At 38.7% G+C, this 23,151-nt stretch overlaps 1 protein-coding gene and 1 long non-coding RNA gene across 2 annotated transcripts; one reads left to right on the forward strand and one right to left on the reverse strand.

Annotated features, from left to right (window-relative positions):
* Positions 1–402: 402 nt before the first annotated feature.
* Positions 403–14,023, reverse strand: LOC148080377 (sodium/potassium-transporting ATPase subunit alpha-1). The gene is made up of 23 exons (XM_087792059.1): positions 13,851–14,023; positions 13,406–13,516; positions 10,361–10,420; positions 8,995–9,096; positions 8,500–8,601; positions 8,111–8,224; positions 7,869–8,003; positions 7,666–7,783; positions 6,991–7,259; positions 6,610–6,918; positions 6,136–6,270; positions 5,823–6,015; positions 5,573–5,748; positions 5,270–5,406; positions 4,465–4,615; positions 4,211–4,379; positions 3,983–4,137; positions 3,209–3,332; positions 2,988–3,133; positions 2,782–2,912; positions 2,014–2,115; positions 1,747–1,838; positions 403–572 (listed from the first exon to the last, which is right to left on the reverse strand). Exons 1-23 carry the CDS (start codon positions 13,860–13,862, stop codon positions 544–546), a joined length of 3,072 nt encoding a protein of 1,023 aa, XP_087648185.1. The 5' UTR covers positions 13,863–14,023; the 3' UTR covers positions 403–543.
* Positions 14,024–14,044: 21 nt separating this feature from the next.
* On the forward strand, positions 14,045–20,925 carry LOC148080378 (uncharacterized). The gene is made up of 3 exons (XR_015711350.1): positions 14,045–14,131; positions 20,219–20,265; positions 20,450–20,925. It is a non-coding gene; the product is annotated as an uncharacterized LOC148080378 (long non-coding RNA).
* The last annotated feature ends 2,226 nt before the right edge of the window (positions 20,926–23,151 follow it).

The following is a 23,151-nucleotide window of genomic DNA, read 5'->3' on the forward strand; positions in this document are numbered from 1 at the left end:
GTAAAACTAATAAACAAAATGTATCTGATGTGTAGACAGTGGTCATTTTAACATAAAAATACTGTAAATGTTTGATACAGTAAACTGAAAACAGGCCTCATATAACCATTATTTAACAGAATTGAAGATCAGATGTCTGATGGTTGTCGGCAGATATTTAAAGTCCTCCTGTAACAGCAGTATCCATGTCATGATTCTACTTTAATTTCCCGTATGAACTGAATGGGTAGAGCGCAACAGTTGATGCAGTTAATCCTGCTCCATGTAAAACCGTTCTGACTCACCGCAGCATATCTGCTGACCCCTAGAGCAACATGCTGTTCCCTATGTTAGATCACCAACAAAAGAATAGTAGAACAAAATGACTCGTCCACTGACTTTTTGTGCAACAGTACACTCATGTTTTTATTGTGAATGACATTTACATCAAGATATCTTTAATTTATCCATGCTTTGAGTTTTTTCTGAAGGTCCGGCTGTGCGGACAAAAATGTAACATGGCAGTAAATAACATCAAAACACTAGTGCTGCCTCTGTGCTGTCTCAATAGTACGTCTCCTGCTCCACCCAACCTGGAAATGAAAGAAGACAGGATGAGAAACTCAGTTTTGGAGACGTTTCAGCTCATGTAATAAGTGATAAGATCTGGGTTGTTGCTCTGCTGCCACAAGATGATCCATTCATCTACGATCATTTGTCATGCTGGCCGACACTGAATTAGATAACTAAGAGCAGACTGTGGAACATCAGCGAGGCTCTTCCTCCAAATGAAGCCAAACTTGCTAAAACAATATCATTAAACGTGGGTCCTGGGGGGACATGGCGGTTGTGGTATTTCTCTCATTAGATGATATCATCCTTGAAGCCGGAGAGCTGTACCGTCTAAATCAGTATTACATTATTAAAGGAGACAGCTTTAGGGAATACTGACTTTAAATGTGTTTGAAGCTGCAGCACAACTCAACACAAGAGTCACCACACAAGAGTGTTTATGACAGGGGGAGTCTGGGACTTGACAAACACAGCAAAAAAATCATTGTATTTGAAAAGCATCAAGAATTATGAATGTAGACTTAATGTAATAGACCTAGAAAACGTAGCTGAAGTGTGGTTGTGAGTACTTGCTGATACACTTAATATTTAGTTTTGGGTTGTGTTCATAAACAATCAACTATTGTCTATAATGAAACCTAAAAAATAATAAGTCAATAAGAGCCCAGCGTGAAAAAAGGAATTAGACCAAGTAGAAAAGCAGAGGTTGAAGGTCCTGTAATAAAGTTATTATCCATTAAAACGTTCTCAGTGTTTCATCTCATTGGACTGCAGGATGTTATTCATGTTTCAATGCTCAAAAAAGTCCAGTCATGCATGCTCAAATTTGGCCACACACATATTCATACATTCAGGGGCAGCCCTGAGTACAGGTGCTGTCGGCTTTGTGGGTGGAATGGAACATTAAGAATGTCCCGGGGGTCGAGGGTTCATATCCCACTGGGCTTTGCCATCATTCATGGTTCAATGGCCCGTGTAGAGGCAGCGATAACGGACCGACACAGAAAAACATACACAGCACAACACACCTGTGATTCATCCTCACACACACAACCACACAGTTCCGTCTCTGCTTTCTGTGAGAAGCTACAAGCAGTTTGGCATAACTTCATTATCGTTTAATTACCAGAAGTCAATATCGTTTCTCCAGTTAGGGTTCAGAAAGCATAGTGGAAAAAAAATATTGAATCTTACCGCCTGGGTTGCGTCTGAGTATATATCTCCTGGCTTCATCATAGAGGAAGATGAGGAGGGAGTAGGGGAAGGCACAGAACCACCAGCATGGCCTGAAAAAACACAGGATTAATTATTGCATTGCAAAGACAAAGAGAGAGAAAATATTCTTCAAAAATGATCAAGAGATAAACTCCTGATACTGCGAATGTGCTTGTTGTTGTTACTTAACTTGTGCTAAGGATCATAATGAAGAGCGGTATCTTTAGACAATTCACTATGACTTACTTGAGTGGGAACATTCTGAGGGCCACATCCATGCCTGGGCAGTAGGACAGGAAAGCAGCCAGAGCAGTCTCCTCAAACAGTCCAAATATCAGGATGCGATTCCTAAGAGTGATCAAATAAAAAGTCAAGCAAAAAGTGTCAATATAGATCTCTCCCTCTTTCTTACCCTGTTAATCTCTTTATTCACAGAAACCATCTTTCTTTAAAAAAAACATACATTCTTATTGCAGGCCCTTGAACTTAGACTCTTATTCTTTAGATTTAACTTGAAATCATATAGAGCTTTACTTAAGTTGGACATTCTTATATTTATAGATATTATCGTTGAGCTTTCTTCAGATACACCCTGCTGTCATCATCTTTTTTAATGTATAAATCATTGCATCTAAATTTGTTATTTCAGGTTCTGATTACTCTCAATATTTAACTTGGTCATATTTATGTTTCATAACACTCTAGAATGGGAACCATAAATAACTATTAATAAGCTACTTGCAGTTAATGTTTTAACCAATATGATCAGTATCTCCGTTTAAGTAACACAGAATAAGAGATCATTAATAACTTTTTATTTCCTGTTAATAATCCATAATTAAGGTCGGGTTGAGCGTGAACTGCTTAATATCATCATTTAGTCAAAATTAACAAATTGTAATGTTTCCTATTTTCTTGGTTGTCATCAAATGTTGAGCTTAAAATAATCACTCCATGGCATCATTTCAAATGGCATAGTTTTGATTTGTTCGCACATATATCTCCAGTACGTACTTCATTCCCTGCTGCAGGATGGAGTTTCTTCTAGTTTTGCAGATGATCAGATCGGCCCACTGCACAACGACGATGCTGGCGAAGAAGGCTGTGTGGCAGGTGAACTCTACGATCTTTCTTCGCTCGTATGTCTGGAAGAGGAAGACCATTTGAGATGAAAATTGCGCTTAAAAGACATTTGCAACTTGTAAATGTGTGCTACTGACCCACTGCTGACCGTAGCTGTCCTCCAGATCATTTACATATTTATCATCCCAATAGACCCTGATTCCAAACAGGTCGTTCGGTAAGAAACCGTTCTCAGCCAGGATGACAAAGTATGTGAAGAAACCTGCGGTGGCCTGCATCATACCTGGAACCGAGATAGTTTGTCTGAGTCTCAATGTGTTACATCAGGGTTTTAATTTTAATGGTTTTAATCACTTACCGATCTGTCCATAAGCTATACTGATCAGCCTCTCGTTCACTAGCTTGTCTGTTTTGGGGTTTCTGGGCTGTCTCTTCATGATGTCGCTCTCGGCTGCTTCATAGGCCAGGGAGATAGCTGGCACCTGAGGAGAAGATATTGTTGTTTAAAGAAGTTGTACTGGAAGTTGTTTTCCTGGCTCCGACAGTGATTCGGTTTTAAAGGATCTGAGAGAAGTAACCATTTGAAATAATTAACTTTTGTATGTTTTTCTATGGAAACTATTGCCTTCTCTCACCTGATGATTCTTGTTCAATAGACAATGTTTAACGCATTTATTTTGTTATAAGGTCAATGATTGTGATTGTAAAAGAGATTTATATTTGTGGCGATCGCTAGAGCCTGCTACCAGACCTGGGCATGTTTCCATTTGAATATTTATACAGAAATTCCATTTTTTGTTAGTATTTATTGAGTTTTCTATCATATTTTCAAGTTATTTAAGTTTTGCTCATGATTGAGATTAATAAAAAAGGTACATAGAAAGAGTATTTCTTAATGGCAATATATATTCTTTAAATGTGCCTATTATTGTTACTTCACATTCAGGACATTTTTCTATATCAATTTTCTTATTTGCTTTATTGGCACCTTCAAATCTTCAGAATATCTACATGGCCCTTTGGGAAAATTAGTTGCCCAAGGAGTTTGCCCTTTCTGTTAATTATTAATAGCAAACTATAGCCCGACAGCAAGAACCACCTTTCAGGTCAGTTCATCCAACAAGTTTCTCACCATGTCAGTTCCCAGGTCGATGCAGAGGATGGTGACGGTGCCCAAAGGCAGAGGGATGTTGGCGATGATGAAGAGCAGGAAGGGTGAGATTTCAGGGATGTTGCTGGTCAGCGTGTAAGCGATCGACTTCTTCAAGTTGTCAAAGATCAGACGGCCTGTGAGGGTACATGACAAATGAATATGTCGTCAAACATAATGGTTCTGGTTAATCTTGTTTTTCTTGGTTACCTTCTTCCACGCCAGTGACGATGGAGGCAAAGTTATCGTCCAGCAGGATCATGTCAGCCGCTTGTTTGGAGACGTCAGAGCCAGCAATGCCCATGGCAACGCCGATGTCGGCCTTCTTCAGAGCCGGAGAGTCATTCACACCATCGCCTGTCACGGCTACAATAGCACCCTGCAGGGGGAGACAAGACCACGTTGGTGTGAAGACTATTTTTGGACCTACATGTTGAGATTCTGGGGGTTGGGGTTCTGCTGACCTGTCGCTGGCAACCTTCCACAATAATGAGCTTCTGCTGAGGTGAGGTCCTGGCAAAAACGATCTCTGTGTGGTATTTCAAGATGTCGTCCAGATGTTCGCTGGTCATGTCTTTCAGCTCGCCACCATGAACTACACAAGCCTTGGCATCCCTGCAGGAGAACAGCATTCATATTTTAAGTTTTAGAATATGGGGATAAAAAACAAATCAAATGTTCTAAGTTTTAATCAACAGGCTAGATATTATCTGTATATTGATCTATGCTGTTGCAAATATGTGTGCTTTGGGTTTCCTATTAAATGAAAGCTTTAGATAAAGAAAAAGAAAAAATTAAAGAAAATACATGTATGTTCTTTATTTTGACCACTAGGAAGCGCAGAGTAAACTTGCTGGCAAGCACTGCTCAAATGTTGAACATTGTGAACCAAATAGTTGTATTTTGATTGTGATGTTAAACATGTGGGAAGGCTCTAGAACACTCAGTTGGTTCCTGTATCATCACTGAGAGTATCGACAGGATGTGTCAACCAAAGCAAAAATTCCACTTTGTGCAGGAATAGAATTAGAACAACAAGCTGCCCACAGCATAGGGAAAAGAAAAGCTACAGCGACCATCAATCACCTTTGACAAAGAGTACATACTGAGTCTGCACTGAGGAAAACATTTTGAGTTGATTAGAATGCAGCTGTTGTAAATTCAAGTTGTCCTAAACAAATCCACGGCGTCAAACACTTTTCTTGATATGGAAGTGAGTCTCCTTGGATCATATGTGTTTAAATCAGTAAGATAGAGGAGGGTATGAACCTTGGGTTGACTTCAGAGACAGGAACATTCAGGCGGGCTGCAATGTCTTCAACGGTCTCATTTCCCTCAGAGATGATACCCACACCCTTGGCGATAGCTTTGGCTGTAATTGGATGGTCACCAGTGACCATGATGACCTTTTCAGGAAAGGAGACAGAAATGTTATTCTGAAAATAGTATTTTTTTTAGCAAAGATGTATTCATCCTTCCTCAGACTAACACTCATTATTAAAACTGGTGAAGGACAATAGCTGTGTTGTAGTCCATTTTTCTTATGACTAGTAACGGTTAAAGGTCACACACCTTGATTCCAGCACTTCTGCATTTTCCGACCGCATCGGGCACAGCAGCACGAGGAGGATCAATCATGGACATGAGGCCAATGAAGCAAAGGTTCTCTGTGGGGAAGTTCACTTCTTCTGTGTCGAAAGCAAAGCCTTCTGGGAACTGATCATCTGACAGGTTGTAGTGGCAGAAACCTGAAGAGACAACACCCTTAGTTATTGTCACATTAGGAACAAAATCCTAGACTTAGCATTGTTAGTGATCGTACCTAGGACTCTCTCTCCAAGGCCTCCGAGCTCCACATAAGCGTTTTGGAAAGCGTCTTTCATCTCATCGTCCAGAGCCTGCTCTTTTCCTTGGATCATAATAGTGGAGCAGCGGTCCAGGATTCTTTCTGGAGCTCCCTTCATCACCAGCAGATGTTTGGTTTCTCCAGGAGTAGCGTTCTTGTGGATGGAAAGCTGAAGGACAAATGTTTGTATTAGTCATCTTGACCACCAGGTGGTGCTTCTCTTTCTTTTTTTTTAAGAAGGAATGTCTCAATGGAGATGAAAACAAAAGCCTAGTGTCTCTAGTCGTACCTGGTACTTGTTGGTGGAGTTGAATGGAATCTCTGAAATCTTGTTGTACTTTTCTCTGATTTCCTTGACGGAGCCACAGCACAGCTCGATACACTTGAGCAAAGCAGCCTCAGATGCATCACCAGCAACATCTCTCTGCAAGCGGACAACTCAGATCAGCGGCAGAAACAACCTGAATACTCATTCTACATTTTAAGTATTTGATGGAGACAAGTTCAATTTTCCTGTTTCATACATTTTAATCAAGCATTGTTTCCTGGCGCCATCATCTTTTTGAAATAAAGCTACACAATTATAGCTTTGCTTAGTTAGTTTATATTGTTTGAATGTAGTTTAAGTCTTACATCAATAAATGTTTGAGTAGAGTTGGAATTTATTTTAAATAATAAAAATAATTGTGCCGGAAATGCTTTTACCCCAATAATGATGTTGTCATACACAAGTGAATTATATAAGGCTTAAATGGTTTTGCACCTTCAGGATTGGAACGTTGCTCTGCTCAGCCAGGAAGACGGCTCGGTTGCAGAGTCCAGCAATTCTGGCCAGGGCGGCCCAGGTGGCGGAGCTCCTGTCAAAGGAGGTACCACTCTGGTTCTCAGTGGTGTCTGCCTCGTGGATCTGGTTGTCAAACCACATGTGGGCAACGGTCATTCTGTTCTGGGTCAAGGTGCCAGTCTTGTCTGAGCAGATGGTAGAAGTGGATCCCAGAGTTTCCACAGCTTCCAGGTTCTTCACCAAACAGTTCTTCTTGGCCATGCGCTTGGCAGTCAGTGTCAGACACACCTGCAGACAAGAAAAGTTTAACTCATAGGAGACAACTTAAAAAGTGTTAAAACATAAAGCCGAAAAACCTACAGTGACTGTAGCCAGGAGACCCTCGGGCACGTTTGCGACGATGATGCCGATAAGGAAGATGACAGCCTCCAACCAGCCATACCCGAGGATAAGGGAAAGGACGAAGAATGAGACACCGAGAAAGACAGCCACACCGGTGATGATGTGGATGAAATGCTCGATTTCTTTGGCGATGGGTGTCTTGCCGCCGTCCAGACTTGATGCCAGACAGGCAATGCGACCCATGACTGTGCGATCTCCAGTGTTGATGACGATACCACGGGCAGTTCCTATAGAGATCATGCTTGGTGAACGTGTTCATTTTAAAATTTACGGAATCATCTTTCAACATTGGAGTACACTGTCTTAATAACTTAATACCTCAGTTTGGTTGACCTGCCTTAATGGCAACAATAACGCCTTAAATAATCAAAGAACCTTTGGTTTTGACTCTGAAATTAATCTGGCGTTTCACTGTCCGTTTGATAACAACAAATTTGTAACAAGGTTTACAATTCTTTGAATCTACTATGAATTCCTATGCAACTCTACACTTCTGGTGCAATAACTGGTATTTTATACAACTTACACCGCCATAGTAGAGTCCCATAAATATATCTTTGCTGAGTAATATTAATGATTTATTTTTTATTTTACTCTACCACTGTGGAAACTGGAGAATTAACTGTTACAAACCTTCAACACAGTTTGTGGAGAAGAAAACAATGTTCCTTGTCTCCAGTGGGTTGTCATTGGAGAAGTCTGGAGTACGAGTCTGAGGCTCAGATTCACCAGTCAAAGAGGAGTTGTCCACCTGGTGATAAAGAATTACAGGTTTAGTCACATGAGCAAAACTATACTGTCCACTGAATCAATAACAGCACAGTAAAATAGTTTACCTTGCAACCGTGAGCAGAGATGATTCTCAAATCAGCAGGGATTCTGTCTCCACCCTTCACCTCCACCAGATCTCCCACCACCACATCCTCTGCGTTGATACTGTTCTTCTCACCATCACGAACCACCAGGGCTTGCTAAGAGACAGTGAAAATATATTTTACAAGACAATGACAACATTACATTTCATGAGAAGAAGGGTTTGTGTTATTTAAGGGTTCGAAACAACCGTCCTCTCTCTCACCTGTGGGACCAGATTCTTGAAAGACTCCATGATTTTGGAGCTCTTAGCTTCTTGGTAGTAGGAGAAACAACCGGTGATGATGACGACAGCCGACAGTACAACGCCAAGGTACAACTGAGGAACAGTGATAACATCACAAAATTAGTTTTTATTTAAGCTTCATTTATCTAAAGTTCCTGGAGGATAATGTAAATAACATGGGCCAAAGTTCAAGCTGAAGTAAAAAGCACAATCTATTATGATTCATTTGTTGAACTGACATAACATTTTGTTAGCATCATCTTTATTTAGGCACAAATCGAATTAAATATAGTTTGTTTTATTAGCATTCTATTAGCTACTAACTAGACATGGATTGTCAATGGAAAACAAACTGTGATGATCCTTACGTTATCATTGGCAGGTTCATCTTCAGAAGCAGCTTGGATACCATAGGCCAGAAAACAGAGGAGAGCTCCAATCCACAGCAACATCGAGAAACCGCCGAAGAGCTGAGAGTGTAAAATAGTTCAATTATAGTTGTAGTATGGAGTAATATCTGGCATAATTCAAAAAATTGGGAATCACTCAAACTACAGCTTTACGAAAAAATCAGGGCATTTAAGCGCAAGGTTCATTTATGAAAGATATATATCAAGAAACACAATATTAAGTTTCAAGTCAGCAGTTCTTCTTAACAAAATCAATTCTGTCTATTGATATTCATCCAACTTAATCCTCACACAAGTAACTATTCAAAAATGCATATATTAATAACATTTTAAATGCTGCACATCATGTTCAATACGCACATTAAAGTATAAAACCATGTGTTTTCATAGAAACCCGTGGCATTTTAAACGATTCACCACCTGATTTTCCAGCTATGTAAACTACGGGTGTACCTGCTTGCAGAACTTGACCCATTCAGGGGTTGTGGGAGGGGGAGTCAGGGCGTTAGGGCCATCACGGGCCAGGATCTCCTTCGCTCTGGTGTTGGACAGACCCTGAGGAGAGAGCAGGAACTTGTGAATACAAAGAAAACTGTTGATATGCAAATTCAAACACTGGTTTCTATCACTGGTTTATGATTCTACAGATTTGTTTTGACAGACTATAACTTGGCTCAATCAAAACTTAGCAGAGGAGAAATTTGCGAGTTTTCCCATGAGCGCCAAACTTCATGCCTGAATGATTATGTAAGTACCAATTTAGTTTATTTTGCCAACAAATGGAGTGCAATCACTCCGGGATGTGGTGGATAAACGTGTGACGTTGTCATAAAGGAAAAGGAAGCATTATCATGGAGGGAAAGATCAGACTGATCCCTCTATGACTGTTTATTGTTGGATAAGTAGTGTGTGAATGGAGCCAGCACGTATCAGTATTATCACAGAAGAGAACATTCTTTCACACAGTCAAGGTGACTTTTGTTCCGAGTCAGTGTAAGATAGCAGGGAAAATGAGTGAAAGCGGCTGGTCCAGCCGGGTCAGAGAGACCGCTGCTTCTGTCTGTGTGAAGACCTTGTGTAAAAACAGGCAGATCAGATTACTGCTGTTTATCGGTAGCAGTGGAGCTCTTGGACAGTAAATGTGTTGTGTAATGATAATGTGTGTTCACTGTGTGTGTTTGATAAGTAACAAGCAACAGCGCATTAGAGTTCTTCTAATGAACGATGAACTGTAGAGGAAAATCCAATATTTACATATTTTAAGAGAATCTGGCTTATGTTTATTTAAGCTGTCAGTCATATCTGTACAAGACCACTGGTGTAAGAATCCGTTACTTCCACTAAAAGTTTAAGTTTAGATATTAGTATTTATATTATAGGAAGTAGTAGTCATAGTGATTATTATCAAGGAGGTAAGAGAGGTAGAAGTTCTTAAGAGTGAGTGGTGGTCACGTTCTTATGACACATTATAGTAAACACACCATTACTTGTCATGTGCGTCATTAGAAGCATTCATTGCGACTGAAGCAGTGATGTGGGAGGAGCAAGAGTGCTGACTACAGTAGGTGCATTGATGGTAGTAGTCGTAGCAGCAGTAGAGAAAATAACACACCATTAAAACTTGTGGGCAAATAAAAACACTATTTGAAATCGTTCTAGATACAGAAGAATTGAAACTACCTCTGTACTGTGCATTTAAGAATAATGTTAGCAGTAGTTAGTAGAAGTAGTACTAATAAACGTCTTTGCACTCGTGACGGTTCAACAGGATTAACTTCTGATGGTATGTGAACAAACACAAACAAATCCGGATTCTCACCTTTGTCAAGTCAGTTCCATATTTACGGTGAAGTTCATCCAGAGTCAACTTGTGATCATCCTGAATTATGGGAAGGAAAGAAGAGATATCAGGATGAGTATTAGATTATCTAATTGAGACCTTTTACACTCCAGACGACTCTATAAGTTGAGACCCTCGCCATGGTGTTTTCACGGCTGAAGGCTACATGTTAGCATTGATGTATTTCACATTTAACATTTCTACTGTGTAGTGTAGCATTCTTAAGCCGTGACAGGTCTTAAATGCATTGGAAATCTGCCTTCTTCTCATCATTAAATTCAGCAGCTGACATGTGCCTACACTAAACAACGCCCACTGAGGGTGAACGAGGACTCTATCCAAAGTAATAAAAATGATAAGCAATATACCTCCTACTACAGCACTTTATCATCGTGCAACCAAGTAATTACACATTTTAGACTATATTTGTGCTTTTTATTTTGACACAGCAGTGTTTTGACAACACAAACTGTGGTTTATTAACAAACAAGTCACATAACAAGTTGAGCGTGTATTTGTGTTATGTTTAAGCTTTTTTTAATTATATAAATCAAACCTTTGTCACTTTATGACCTTCAGTGTTCTATCGTTGCCATAGTGACCGTTAGCTAGGTTGGACTTTGATGCTTAATTGCATGATGTCGCAAGAACCGCGGTGCAATAATCATTAACGCTGCAACTTAGTATCACTAGGACTCACAAACGTGCATCTTAATGGTTTCATCGTGGCTAAAGATCTATATGAGGGACATTTAACAAGAACTTGTGCTGTAGGTTGATGTTTAATACATGACGGTTGTGACAGGTGCAGGACTTTGACATCTGGTTACAGAGGACTGTAAACGAGAGGATATTTTTATGACCTTATTATCGTTCACCTGTAAGAAACTGAGAGACGAAAACTAAAGCTGAAATTATAATTAGATATTGCTTTTAAAAGCTAATTATAAAAAACTGAAAAAAGTCAGAAATAGAATATCATACAGAGCATTAAGGTTGCACCTGAGCAAGGCAAGTAATAGTTAACCCTGAAGGTAAACGGTAAACTGATCTGGCTGACCACCCACTGACATGGCGGAAGGACGATGAGATCCTGTCATAAAGTTACTATCATTAATACGGAACCGTAAACTATACTTGAAGATCGGCAACAGATATTAGAAGAGTTAAACCTATAACGTCTTGGAAGTTATATGTTTGATTTTAAAACAAATGATGAAGACATCCTAAGAAAGAAAAGGTCATGACATTTCCCTTCTTTTCCACGACGATCTAAAGCCAAATTTAAAAACAGATATTATTGATAAAGGGTATTTATGTGTATTTTATAACTTCGTAATTAAAAGTAGGTGTTGTTATTATACAATGTATAATAAATGAAATCTAATGTCAATGACCACTTTGACCGTAGTGACCTAGTAGATTTAAAATGTCACCTGAAGGGCACATAAAGGTCACACTACATTTCACTACAGGTTGGATAAACTAACATATGTGTCGACAGATTTGAAATAGGAGAGCCTGCAATAGCTTACTTGTAACAATAAGGAAATGCTGGCATTGCTAAAAAATAGCAGTCTATTTAGTTATGAATATGATCTTTTGATAATGTTATTTACATGTATACAACCATTATTCATTGTGCGGGTACATTCATGTTGCTAATAGGAGCCAACAAATGGATACTTATGTAAAAGAGAAAAAGATTTAATCTAAACAGGTGATGAATAATAATTACTTATAAAGGTACTACTTTAAACAAGTGTGTGAATAAACTGCTGGATCATTCAAACTCTAGTTTCAGACACTAAACAACATATGAAAAAAAAAACTTTATTTTTTTATAAAGATAATGCGGAAAATGGCTACAATCAAATTAAATTGCCCATTTCAGTCAACTACACTTTTTTAGAATGTAGTTTTTAAACACTAAAAAAGTCATGGCTACCGCTCAATGACAAAATGTCCTTGACTTGTCCTGTATTTAAAGGACAAGTGCAATCCTGAAACTGCAGATTAAGTGTGATCAGTCTGATAAAATTCTCCCTCTGACATGGCGGCAGGACTTTGAGATTCAGTTGTTGATGGTCATAATCATTAATGTGTTACCTGAATGTGCATTTTATTGCCTTTTCATCAATTTGTCACTGTCACAGCGGCAGCACCAAAAGAATTGATTTAAACCCTTGATAAAAGATTAATTAAACCGTTGTCATCATTTTACTTAATATTTATCAATTTCAAATCAAACTTAAAAAAATTCAATTATTATGTTCCAGGTTTTGGGAAACCATGAACTTAATTATCATTTATTCATGATTTAACTTGCATAAGAAAGCAAGTTGTTTGTGAAATATATGTATTTCTATTATTCTTTAGTGTGAGTGTAAGCATGAAATGGATTAAATTCAATTCCATGGCAGAATGAAAAAGACTCAAAAATGTGCCATAAATGATTAACTAATTACCGCTGACTGTTACTACATCTGAACTCTCTTAAACACCACTAACTTTAACAGAATTTCATCCACAGACTCGTTGCAGATAAGTTTTGAATATTCATCAAAAAGTAATCAGAAATATTCTCCAACAACTTGAAAATCATGTGGAGCCGTTAACTTCAGACACTGACCTTGAGACCTTAACCTATAGGAAACTGAAAGAAACACTGACAGAAGCGGAAATTTTGATTCATAGACACCTAAATCTGCAACTCTGCAACTTTGTTACTACTTTCCCTCTATCTTTTCATCTGGAACAGCCAGAGTCAGAAGTGTTGAACGTCACTTTAAGACCATGTGACAAGTGAGGCCACAGCAAACAAGCATGACTTACTAGTTAAACACCACTCACAGCTGCTTAATAACATGAGCGGTAAGCAGCGGATCTTTGTAAAATGAAGGTGCAGACTGTTACAACTCATGTGACCCAGAGTCTGGCGCAACAACTGTGGCCAATCACCACAACCAGGCAGAAGACAGGAAGTGCAGCGGATGAGACGTCGGTAACAGAGAGCACACTTACCAGATCTACTTCTTTCTTCAAGTCATCCATCTCCTTCTTCTCCTTGGCCTTCTTGGATTTCTTGTCCCCGCCATCTGAGGTGGCTGCCAGTTTGTACTCATCCTTCCCTCTCTGCGAGCAGAAGGTAGGTTTCAGTCAAAACACTTGAAAAATGAAAACACTCGGACTAAAGCGGTTTTATCTAAAAAAAAACTAAAAAAAACTCTGTCAACTTTTCTGTTCAAACAAACGGGAAAAAACGTTAATCATTAAACTGCTCATCAAAGTAAAAAAAGCTCCACAAACAGAGAAAATATGCTTTTGGAAGTTCCAGAAACACCCGAGGCCATCCACATTAAGTGTTCACATGACTTAGAAAAGTTGCTCTAAGCCCCCAAACACTTCTAATCCGAACCTAAATCTTAAGAAAGCAGGCAGAAACATGTGACAGAGTTCCAGTACTTACTCCCAGCCCCATGGTTGCAGAGTGAGAACACTCAATCCAATTGTCTTTTTAAATTGCAACTTTCCTACTCCGCCTCTCTCTCTCTCTCACGCACTCTCTCTCTCTCTCTCTCTCTCTCTCTCTCTCTCTCTCCCTCCCTCTCTTCTGCTCTCGCTCGACCCTGTCGTCTTCACTCCCCAGAGCAAGATAGTGTGGCCTGATATTAGCATACCTTTATAGAAAAAACACTTCCACCTGCCTCCTGAGGAGGAGCTGGGGGGAGGGGTGGCGAAACTGGACAGGTGAGTGGGAGTCCACGTTGGGGTGGGTGGGGTTCCCTAAAGGGAGGTTGGTGATATCCGAGGAGCGGAGGAGGGAAGGGGGAGGTGTAAAACTCGCTCAACTTCCTTGTTCTGTGTCTGCAAACTGCCCCACGCTCACTCATCTGTGCTCCACATGCAAATTCAGTCATTTGAATTTGGAGGTCGCCGGTGTGAGTTTACACTCCAAACACAGAACAAGAAGTTGAAAGTCCAGTTCTGCTGCTTTTCACTGTGGCAAGCTATCAAAGATCACAACCAAAAGAGCTGATCTTCTTTGTTGGAAGTGAAAACAGACGAGTTCAAACTCACTTGTCCAGATCCTGTACTGCAGCTGCAAGGTGACTGAGCTGAAGCAGAAATCCAGCAGGTTGGCTCATAAACTAGCAGTACATGTGGAGCCGACTGCTCACAGAGCTAATTCTACTCTGGAAAATGGGGCCTACGTATGTTGAAGAATTTTTCCAAACAAGGGGGCTCTGACTTGTGCCATATATCAGCTGTCATCACAATCTGTTTCTCTTCTCTTCAGTCGTGTAGAAAATTACTACCAAACAAACTGAAAACTTTCTTTTTGAAACTTTATTTAAGTAAAATCCTATCACTTATACCGTATTTCCTCTTTCACTTTGTGATCGCTGAAGTTCTTCACTAACTCGACTGCATCATTAATAACATCCAACAAAATAAAGAGGACGTTACTTGCTGAGCCTCACTTTCGTCATTGTCAAGGTTTCTCGTATCTGATGCTAAACTTGTCAAGTTTTATTTTGTTTAAAGAATTCATTTATCAGAGAAAACACATCAACATATTTAGTCTTTGAAAGGACTTAACAAACAAACTCAATAAGACACTGTACTCTTATATTTTAACTAAAATAAATTAATAAAACAAATCTAAAAAGAGTATATACCTCCTCCTGTTTACAGAGGTCACTCTGTAGTGATCCATGTCATAGGCATCATTATACGTATAGTGTTTGGTATTTTAAATAGATTTTATCCTCTTTTTTAGGTACGCTGTTTTCTGTTTCAATTTCATTTAGTATTTAGTCTATAGATTACTTAGTAATAATTGTATAGATTGGCGGCAATTGTATTTTTCATCATTCGTTTTGAGAGTATTCCAGAGAGGTTAAATGAGGGTTGAATGTTTCAAAAATCACTTCTCTATATACTTATGTACATTATTTCAATATAATTATGTTGACAAGTGGTGTGACAAGATGGTATAGAAAGTGTCAATTATATTTTAATAATATTTTAGAATTAAATAGATATGAGTATGCATTAGATCAAAGTTCTATTGTGTTTGTATATGTATATGTTTCTGTGCAAATGTTCCATTTATCTCACTGAAAGTTAGATAGTCTGAAGAAGGAAGTGCATACAAATACCTTTCTTGCTGATTATATTGACCGAAAGGATTTGTGGTAAAGTTTAACAAGGAGGTGGTGAATGAGTGATTCATTATGTCCTTTTTGTCCTTGTGGAGACTTCTTGTGAAGCACAATGTTGCGAGTGTAGTGTCTTTCTTAGGTAACAACATTTAATAAGAATTTAATATGTACCAACCGACGACCCTCAAGGTTTCTAAGAAACTACTTTCACCTCTTATCGTTGAAACTGTATGGGGGAGGAAAGACGTCCTTGCTGTCCCAGCTTCTTTGTGGGGGTTGTTGTTAGTGTTTGTAGTAAACTTCCAACTGTTTATAGTCACCAAACTATGCAGGGGGGAGGAGGCAAATGTTTCTGTGTGTCCGGAGACACTGAAGGCAGAGATCTGGCATAAGCAGATAATAAGAAAGAAGTATTGTCACTTCCTCTCGCTGCAGGACTGCCAGTTGGTTCCACTTCTCTTCACAGGGCTGAATCAAATCCAGGAAAAATAACAAGAGAAAATGAAAAAGCCTCGGGGGTGGATGAAATCAATTTAAATGAGAAATGTCTTCTGACATTTATTCTAAAAGAGCTCAGATAAGAAGAGTAAGATAGATCTTTCCAGTAAGACTGATGCAAACCCTTTGTTTTCTTAACTAGCAACAACCTCGCCCAGTGTTCAAACTCGCTTTCCCCAGGAGAGCGACTGGATTAACGACAGAGGAAATCCCAATCTGCTCAGACATCCCTCGCACATTTACAAAACAGAAGATGCTGCGCAGACCTTTGTTTAGCCCAAAACAATGCCTAAATGTGGGAGCGTTCACACACATGCTGAACGTGACCTTTCGAATGTCAGCTAATGCCACAGCGGTCAGGGCTGACGTCCACTGCACCTGAGAGTGTGATGTTGGAGGTGAGAACAGGCAGGAATTTTGATTCACCAAGAGGGTGAAGGGGTGCAGATAGAAAGTGGAGTTTTGGAAAAAAAAAAACTTTTGCAGGAGAGTGTTGCGAACTCGATTAAAACTTAACTTGTTTTAATGTTAAATCATGTTCACCAGTTTATTACCCATGCAATGCGGGTCCCTTCTACAAGATGTAATAACATTTACATTTATCAACATTTATCTTACTCTCTGTTCTTCTATGTAGTGTCACTATTCTAAAACAATTGATTGAACATCTCATTGTGATATTGTCATCCATGTACAAGAAGTATCTGCTCCACTCTATTTTTTTTATATATATTTTTGTTGCATTTGATCTGCATCAACTTTAAGAATTAAAACTAATTGTTCATCTAAAATAAGAAGAATAGAAATCTGGCATTGAACATTCAATATATTCTGTAATAAGATAGAAAGAAAAAAGTTTTTAATTATTTAAACCTGGCAACTAATATAAATAACAATACAATTATATACGATTTCAAGAAACTCAAACTATTAATATGAATTACTAATGGGTCTGATGGGTCTTCTATGTTCTACATTCAATCGATGGTACTCAATTAGGTCTTAATGAACAAAGTTCTGCTGTAAATGTTTGACTCTGGGTTTGATCTTTGGACCTGCCACAAGGTGGGCATTTAAAAATGCTTAATAATCAAACCGATAGCTACTATTTGACCGCCTGACGAACGCTGGACACTGATTGATGTACACACTTTTGTGAACCAAGCTTTTCATATTATACAATCCAAAGTGAGTGTGGAAAAAAAGGAACTGTTTCACAAAAAAGTGATATCTTCAATCATATTTCACACATTTTTACTTTTATTGATTTGCCTTCCAGTAGCAAACACTAAACTAGAAGATTGTGTCTCTCATGTGATTCAGTCGTTCTTCCCACCCCTTTATTGTTTCAAAGCACAAAGATTCATTGTATCAGCCGCATAATTCCAATTAAGGGGGATTTACATTAACATTGTTAATAAGTTCAGGATTTAAAAAAAGGATAAAGATAAATAATTTAAAACAAATTCAGATGCATGTTGATGCTGTCCTCATCCTACTGCTTTTTTATGGTTGGTTTTGAACAACTATAGTGTCTTGGTCATCATGTCGCGGTGCATCCTGGACAATTTCCTGGTCTGGGAATGCCGAATGTAGACCTGATGAATGCCCTCATTTAACTTGGGAACGCCTCAATACTCCCCCATAAGGGCTTAAAGAGATTCCTGATGGAAAGGAAGTCTGAAGATTGTTAATTCAGCTTCTGAGTAACTAATTATTTAAGCGATAAATGAAAAATTTGCTAATTTTGAACAGTGAATTATCATTGACTTTATAAACTACTTAGTTAAAACTCTACTAGCACGTCATTGGGTCATCAGGCACGCTCCTACTTTGGTCTTGCCCAATGACACCTTGAGAAGTCCTTACAGAATCTCCTGGTCAGCTTTACTGTTTGTTCAATAGCATGTCCTCTAACTCCATGCTCATTCAGAAGCACAGTTTCTGATGAAGCTAGAAAGCTTCTCTGCATGACCTGTTGAGCTGTTTCTCCCGCTAGGTCAGTCACTTATTGATGTTATAACTGACTCACCTCTGGAGATTCTTTATATTGGTGATTAGACTTTCTTAGATGAGGACTTCATGACGGGCTCCAAAAGCCAAGCACCACAGTTTGAACATGACCTTAGTTGGTCAGACGAGCCTCTCAGTCTACAGATCTTCTCCTCCTGCGTCACTACCTTTGTCATTTACCTAGGAGTTAACAGACATCTGGAAAAGTTCTTCCATAGATAGTATGGGCCTCTGGAACAGAGGATGAAGCTCTATTAAAGTTTTCCTAACATTAGTTTAACTGTCAACCAAATACTGATCTGGTCAACTTAATTTCATTTTTGTCTTCTACATTGATTCTGAGCTTCATCTACAATAATGGAATCCCTTGTTACTATACCCCTGATTATATCAGAATATAATAGATGGATGTTACTTTTGACAAACAATTTCCCAAAGGAGACCTCCTGAGGGATCAATAAAGTTTTACCTTACCTTACCTTACTATCATCAACCACACATTCAGAGGGCTTGCTCTGGGTCTATGAGTTATAGCATTTGTTTTCTTCGAGGCTTCCGGGAGAAACACTTGGAAGCTGGAGCCCCAGAATTCTCCTCAAGCCTTCTCACACAACTGCTCCAAATTCCAAACAGAGGTGTTTGTATGAAACGGAACGTTGTCAAGTGGAAAAAAGAGTTTCTGTGGATATTATCTGGCCAAATTTGATTAAGGGTTTACGACGTCCTAGACAGCCTTCGAAAGATTATGTGAGGCAGAAACAGTTGGACATGAAAAACTTTTGGTGCAGCTTTCAAACTCATTACACCTCTTGTGCTGTGTGTGGAAACGTTATACACCTGAAGAAGGTCAAACACTGCTCGCTCTGTTGTGAATATGGGGGCGTTTCCTTCCTTTCTAGACGAGCCAAAGACGGAGAATCTTACATTCACACTCGTAGTTGAGACTTATATTGACATTGAACTATTTGTTTATTGAGGTAACAAGCTAACTGTGTTTGTGCCACATAATTGCTAAAGGCATATTCTAACCTATTACCTACACTGTAGTATTTAATGAATACTTTTTATAAAAAGTTCTTGTATGGCAAAATACAGGAAAGTACTGAATCGACAGTATTAGATTAACTCTTCTACAGGTAATATTACTGCTTGATTGTAATAGATAAGTAGATATCTAGTAAGTTTAATCATCATTAAATAATATCAATAATATGTTGCCTTTAGTTTAAATTATTTCACAAAAGATGTACAGAAACCTTTAATGTACATTATTTTTAAATATACACGTTTCAATGTTACACATCGTAAAAAAAAGAACCTCTGATTTATTTTTGTCAAACTATACATTTAAGTTGTATCCTAATGCATGAGTCTACACAGAAGTCTAACCAAGTCAGAAGTCAAGATAATCCATGCAAAGCATTGAAGAAAGATTAGTAACACCAGATTCCTAATTTTTTATCCTTTGTGTTTTGGCTTCAAAGGTTTGAGCTGACTATTGTTAATACAGAGCAATCAGCAGTAACATTGTGACCTCCACTTATTGTTCATATCAAAGTCAGCATTCAAAATTTAAATCCACACAGATAACAGTGAGGACGGGCAGAACACAATGGTGTCAGAAAGGAAACCTGATAAACCCAGTTATACAACTTCTAATTCCCTTAAAGGAACATTTGAGATGAAGGATTCTGCTGAAGGGCTCATTCTAAAATCCTCTCTGCGTCAGAACAGAGATACCAAAGATGATTGACGATACAAGTAGACTCCAGTAGGGTCAGAATGACACACTTGACACAAGCTTCTCAGCTGGATCTCATTCATTCCAGTAGAGATGGTGCATGGTCAATCGGATTTGGATTCCTGACAGTTTCAAAGCATGCCGCCATGACAAGGATGATTAATCTGAGAGATCCATGTACCATTCATACAGAACACACAACTCATTGAGACCTGCTGTGTCATTTCTAATCTGTCGCGGATTACGGTTGCAATTATAGGAATGAGAAAGAGTTGACATCATTGTTGGGGTTTATTAGCAATTTTAACAACATATGTCAAAGGGCAAGAAGCTATTCATTTAAACAAACAAGCAAATAATAAAGAAATATAAATTAATATTTATATAGATGTGCATTTATGTTTCCTTATTCACCAGGTAAATTCCATGACTTCAGAATTGGTTCTGCAGCACCTTGACGTCAGGTGAGTGATTTTAAGGTCACATTGCAGCTCACGTGACATGCGTGGATCAGTTAAGCTTTGCTTTGGTCGGGGTTTTAAATCAGAGATGATGTTGAGGAACACTGGGACGCCCCAGGGCACTTTTCTGTCTCTGTTTCTTTTCACATCTGATTTCAGGCTTGACTCTGTCACATGCCTTCTTCAGAAGCTCTCTGGTGACATCGTGGGCTGAATCGAAGATGACAAAGAATTGGAATGGAAAGCCGTGGAGAGATCAGTGGCTGGTGTGCAGAAAATTAAATCGACTGCCAAACATCACTACGACTGTCTTGTGGTGGACCTCAGTTAAACTAAGAGACCTTTATTTCCATTGCAATACACGGGTATGAAGGTGCAGGTTTAGAATTCTACAGGGAATGTTTCTGGCACTGCTTTGTGCCAATACCTATAACACTCTATAAATATCTTTAGCAGTAAAGTTTAGGAACAATAATGGCAAATAACATGAAGATTATAGTAATGAATGTAATGAATAACATAGTCGTACATCTGTGACTGTATACTGTCAAAGGTTTTTTTTTTTTTTTACATTTTCTCCAATCCTTTCTACATGAGCTGTTCCTGAAATACATCTTGTCTTTGTCACTTCCAATAAACCCTGAGCATCTTTACATCTGCCAATCTGGTCTCTGTTTCTGTCTCTAGCTTAAACTACTTTATTTAAGACACTACAATAACTGCTTTCCTATGTTAAATTATTCTGTCACAGATCACAACTGTCAGTCGTCTCCACCAAGTTTGTGATTTAAATATTTACGTTCTGGAGATCAAATGTTGTTTACGATAACACTCACTCTGCTGTGATTGGTCATTGAAGTTCGTCACTGTATGATTATAGCTGGCTAGAGGAGTAAAGCCGTTTATTACGTCAAAACAAAGCATCATCATGATGAGGGACTGACTGCACCTAAGAGTTGAAGACTTTTCCTATTAAATCTTTTACAAAATTCTGGTTTTGTTCTGACATTAATGGCAATAAAGTCAATTTCTGATTCTGATTTGAAACGTGAGCAAAGTTGGGGTTTCACATTACTTGCTTTTAACATTTCTTAAGCATTGTACACATAGTTGGATATACCTTACAAATGTCCAACCAACCAAAAAATGTCACATACAAGTAGAATTCCATCCAAACAAAACCAAATAGATGTGCCATTGAGCATGTCACACCTATAGTTGGTCGTTCTGTCGAGTCAGAGCAAGCTTCCTTTTCGTGATGTCACTTTAACGGACAACAAAAATGGGAGTTCATTCACTTGTACTGACAATAAACAGTATCTGGAAGAAAGCGTACAAAAAGTATCCAATTGTAAAAGTGTCAGACTTCTCTGATGATCTGTGCCAACCACTGCCGGACATGAACAAAGGTGCATTGTATATGAAGGTTATCTATTAGTTGTCACAGACAATGGTGTTTGCCAACTTGGAGTTTTTTCAAAATCTTCACTTTGGTAAGAGTTGAAAAAAAGATCTTGCAGTTTCATGTGCAAAAGCATGTTTGCTATAGCAGATCAGCTACATGTGTACAAGAAATAGATACTACCCACTACTACTCTGCACACTGCACACGGTTACCAACATTTTGCCTGTGGGCAACAATGTTACCCCCAGAAAGTGTTAGAGTATCCCACGTTCCTGTTGTAAAAATATGTTGTTTTCTATTGTTAATTTTTTTTTTAATTTTTATGATACTGATCTGTTAAATGATTGATGATTATTGAAAATAACCACAAATGTGATCAGACCAGCTTGTCTTGTTCCATCTTCCCCTCCACACCATTCTTCACATACATCTCTACATTCAAATCAACAACTACGCCATCAAGGGTACTGTTTAGCCATCAACTGATATTCTCTTGGTTCTTGTATGAATTATTTTTCCAAGGTCTCTGCAGAGCCACAGGTGTCTACTGAAGCAGCAGCCGTGTTCACTGAAGGTGGTGAGAGCATTCTTAAAACAATATGGAGGGATTGTTAACATCTGTTCCTTTTTTATCTTCACCAAAGCGGTTATGAGATCATTGGGATTTATCTTTCTTTCTGTTCCCATCTGTCGGTACGTCAGCAGAATAACCTAAAAATGGGTTCCAATAAGATTTTCAGGAAATGATGATAGAAGGAACAGATGACACCATTTTGGTTGTTTCCCTTTCAACCATGTGGCTCCAAGCATCTTTCCAATTATTTGTTGCTTTCTTCAAATGTTAAAACTTTGTTTCTATTTAAATAAATATAAGGAAACTATTTGGGGAATTGTTTTCTGTTGTTGTGGTTCGTTCCTACTTTTGTGGCAACTGCATCACGTTGGCATACTTTTAGAACTGTATACAGCAATGTAATGCTTGTGTGCTCATTTCATCACAGATTCATTATTTTCAACACCATCCCTCCTGCTCCTGGAGTCAGAGAGATGAATAGAGAAGAGAAAATCTGTCTGGCTCCAGCAGCTTGCATCTGGTCCGTGCAGGGCACAGCAGTTTTGACGTCGTGAGCAGAGACAGAAGCTCTTTGTTGCTGCTCCCTCAGATCAGCCGGCTGGCAGTGCCGAGACTTTTTTCTTACATTATCCCCTCTCTCCATCTCTCGCCAGCTCGCCTTTTTCCCACTCTACTCTGCTTAGGTAATTGAAGAGAATTGAAATCTGCTGGTTTTGTTCACGACTGTAACTGAGGAAAATCATGTTTTAATTCCTCCAGAATGTCCAGATAATGAAACACATTACCCAAAGTACAGATGTGCTGTCTGGAGAATCACATGTTTTCTCTAAAAGGTAAGAGAGTTGCCAAAAAAAGAAAACAAAGTCGCTACTCCATTACAAATAGAGAACTTGAAACTGTTAATAATGAA

Source organism: Callionymus lyra, chromosome 5 (genome assembly GCF_982586985.1).
Source record: "Callionymus lyra chromosome 5, fCalLyr1.hap1.1, whole genome shotgun sequence".
NCBI lineage: Eukaryota > Metazoa > Chordata > Actinopteri > Syngnathiformes > Callionymidae > Callionymus > Callionymus lyra.